The sequence below is a fragment of the Chaetura pelagica genome, unplaced genomic scaffold, assembly GCF_000747805.2.
Source record: "Chaetura pelagica isolate M959 unplaced genomic scaffold, ChaPel_1.0 scaffold182, whole genome shotgun sequence".
NCBI classification, from domain to species: domain Eukaryota; kingdom Metazoa; phylum Chordata; class Aves; order Apodiformes; family Apodidae; genus Chaetura; species Chaetura pelagica.
In genome coordinates, this window is record NW_009952442.1 from 219374 (window position 1) to 223060 (window position 3687).

Below are 3687 nucleotides of genomic sequence, written 5' to 3' on the forward strand. Positions count from 1 at the left end.
AGGAATGTTCACAGCATGTATCCAGCTGAGCCCAGTCTGGGATCTGCCAAATCCCATCTCCTGATCCCTGGCCTGCTGAGGACTCTCAGGACCAACCTGTGAAGTGGGTTCCTGTGTGGCTGCTCTGGGGCATCTCACCCAGGTGAATCACATCCTGGAGCTGCCTTTGACTCTGCTTTGACCATGAAAGGAGCTTTAGGGAGGAGCTCAGATACCTTGGCAGTAGATACCTGGTGTCAGCCCATGTAGCTTCTATCCTGAGCTCCAAAACCAGCAACAAACCCAAGCTGGGGCTGAAACAGGGCTCAAGCACTTTTTGGAAAGCCAGGATAAAGATGAGTGCTTGGGTGCTCTGGTGGGGACAGCCAGAGAAGGACCTGGACAAGCCAGCCTTGTTTTGCTGCCTGACATGAGGAGCAAGTACAGGAGAAGAGAGATTAACTTAAAGAGTCCAAAAGGATTCCCCTGGGGTTCCTGCTACACCCAGTTTGATATGAGGGAGGCAGCACATTGGTCTGGTGTGGTGCAACTCCTGCAGGAACAGGACCCCACCATCAGCACTGGGGGTCTGCTTAGAATCATAGAAAAGAATCAAAGAACCGTTTGGGTTGGAAAAGGCCTTTCAGATCATCCAGTCCAACCCTTCCCCCAGCCCTGCCCAGGCCACCCCTGCCCCATGTCCCTCAGCACCACATCTACACAGCTTGGAAACCCCTCCAGGGATGGGGACTCCAGCCCTGCCCTGGGCAGCCTGGGCCAGGGCCTGACAACCCTGGCCAGCAAGAAATGCTGCCCAACATCCCAGCTCAGCCTCCCCTGGCACCACTGCAGCCCATTTCCTCTTGTCCCATCCCTTGTTCCTGGGGAGCAGAGCCCAACCCCCCTTTGCTCTGGTTCTGCTCTGATGCCCTGGACTGGCTGAGCTTTGGGCATCATCCATTTTGCTTCCATCCAAAAAGCTTGGAGACCCTTGGGAGAACCACAGCAAGACCAGAAAATGTCCTGTGCCTGCTGGGACAAGAGGCCTGTGGAGACATCCCTGCTCCTGGAACAACCCAGGGAGGTGGCAGGAGCAGCCAGGTCTGATGCACAATTGGTAGAGGTGAAGCCCTTGGCTTTGAAAATTTTGGGGAAGGGAGGCCAAGAAGGATGAAGGAGAGGGAGGCAATTTCAAGGCTGACTTCAGGATGCCACCAACTGCTTCATCTCCAGCTTTCACAAAAGCAACATGGAAGCTGCAAGTAAGGAGGGAAGGAGGGAGGGATCAGCTGCAACCCAGCAGGGCTGCAAAACTCGGCAGCAGGGCTGGGATATTTGTGAAGAAAAGGTCCTTCTCCATTATTAATGGGTCTAATTATTTATTTAACTGCCAGCAGCTGCTCCTGAAATGTGTGAAACCTTGTCATTCTAAACACTAATGGGAGAGAAAAGCAAGGAGGAGCAGCCAAGCAGCTCTTCCCATAGCAGGAAAGCAACTGCTTCATCCCTGAATAAATGGTTCCTCATCCCAGTTTGGGAAGCACAAGTTTGCACTCGACAGGGAGGGTTTGTGGAATTGGGTTACATCCAAGATTTGCTTCTCAAGAACATCAGAGTTGAGCTCCAAAAGCTGCACTAACTGCACCCTCCTTGCTGGGGCTTTTTATGTCTCTTTGTCCTTGCACTGCACCTTTACAACTCCAAAATCTGCCTCCAGGAATCTCCTGGAAATGGGTGGTGGCATCCAAATGTTTTCCCTCAAAGCTGAAAATAAGCTTGGAGATCCCAATCCCAACTAAAATCCTGTCCCTCTTGGGACAGGGCTACATTATCTCAGGTCCTTACACTCTATGATGATTCTTTTTGAACATCCCTCCTCCCAACAAGAAACTCTTCTGCCAGAAACTCAGGAACAGCCCAAAGGTTTTGTTGTTTCATCAGAATTCTTCTTTGTTTAGGGTTTTGCTCTTGGCATCAGGCTGTCCCTGCCTGGACACTTGTCCATTTTGGGCACCCCACTGGGTGCCCACTGGGACCCACTGGGTCCACCACACTTGGACCACCCTGTGTCCACCTTAGGCAAGTGCAAAGAGGCAGAGTGAAAAAGAAGATGGTATCTCACTCTTCTCCTGCCTGTACCAGGGGGATCTGCACCAAACAAAGGACCACCTAATAGCAGAGGTTGTGCAAGTGAAGTTTCAGAGAACCATGGAATGGTTTGGGTTGGAAGGCACCTTAAAGATCAACTAGTCCTGACCTTCCTGCATGGGCAGGGACACCTCCCACCAGCCCAGGTTGCTCCAAGCCCCATCCAACCTGCCCTTCAAGTCCTAGAGGGATGGGGCAGCCACAGCTTCCCTGGGCAACTTGGGCCAGGGTCTCACCAAAGAATTTCCTCCTCATGTCTAACCTAAATCTCCCCTTCTCCAGTTCAGATCCATTCTCCTTTGTCCTCTCACTACAAGTCAGATCTGGAGGCAGCTCTCACGTCTCACAACCACATGTAGGATCCCCATCATGATCCCTAGCTGGCCAAGGGAGAGGAATTCCCTCTGCCATGCTAAAAAACCTTGGAATTGGGTAGCAGGGAAGGATGAAAAGGATTAATCAAGGAGGGGGGCAGAAACCTACCAGCAAAGAGCATCCTTCCTGTCAACATCTCAGCCAGGATGCAACCAGCTGCCCACATGTCGATGGCTTTGGTGTAGTTGTTTGGGGAGAGCAGGAGGCGAGGGGAGCGGTACCACTTGGTCACCAAGCCTTCAGAAAGGTACCCCTGGAAAAGCAGAGACACAAGACATGAGCAACCTTGCAAGAAAGCTCCTCTGCTCCTCCCCAGTTAGCCCTGGCTCTCCCACCACTGCAGAGAAACCTGCCCACCATGCTTGTGCTGTATCCTGGAGGAAGGTGAGACCTCCGCCACTGAGAACAGAGATGCTTCAGAGCTCCAGGAGGCAAAGCACTTGGTGCTCCTCAAAAACCTCCTTGCTGTTTGTCAGGGTGGTATTGAAGCACCTTCTGCAAAGGACAGATGGCTTTAACTGCCCAGATGTGCACATTGTACTTGAAAAAGTTATTTCAGGTCACTGGTAGAGGAGTTGGATGGATTGGCATAGAATCACAGACTGGTTGGGGTTAGAAGGGACCTCCAAGATCTAGTTCCAACCCCCTGCATGGGCAGCTTTTCACCAGAGAGGGCAGTGAGAGGACAAGGGGGAAGGGATTAAAGGATTAAACCGGAAGAGGGGAGATTGAGGTGAGACATGAGGAGGAAATTCTTTGGTGTGAGGGTGGTGAGAGCCTGGCCCAGGTTGCCCAGAGAAGCTGTGGCTGCTCCATCCCTGGCAGTGTTGAAGGGCAGGTTGGATGGGGCTTGGAGCAACCTGGGCTGGTGGGAGGTGTCCCTGCCCATGCAGGGGAGTTGGAACTAGATGATCTTTAAGGTCCCTTCCAAATCAAATTATTCTGTGATTCTATAATAAAAACAAGATCTATGGAGGAAAATCCCTCCTGCCTGGAAGGACGTCTCCTGGACCAGCTGGTTGTTTCCTGGATGTTTCAAAGCATCATTCAGCCCTGCTAGGGCTCCAAGCCAAGATTCCTGAAAATAAGCCACAATGGGATAAGTGGGAAAGCCATTTGGGGGCTCAGGTAGGTGGTGCAGAATTAGAAACCCTGCCCTCTGAGTACTGTCCCACCTAAACCACC

At 51.9% G+C, this 3687-nt stretch overlaps 1 protein-coding gene across 1 annotated transcript in view; it reads right to left on the reverse strand.

The window, feature by feature from the left end:
* MAPK4 (mitogen-activated protein kinase 4) overlaps positions 1-3687 on the reverse strand; it is a 19164-nt gene that overhangs the window by 9101 nt on the left and 6376 nt on the right. The window contains exon 2 of the mRNA XM_010008495.1: positions 2611-2755. Coding sequence (XP_010006797.1) covers positions 2611-2755 — 145 coding nt within the window. The remainder of the gene's footprint in view (positions 1-2610; positions 2756-3687) is intronic.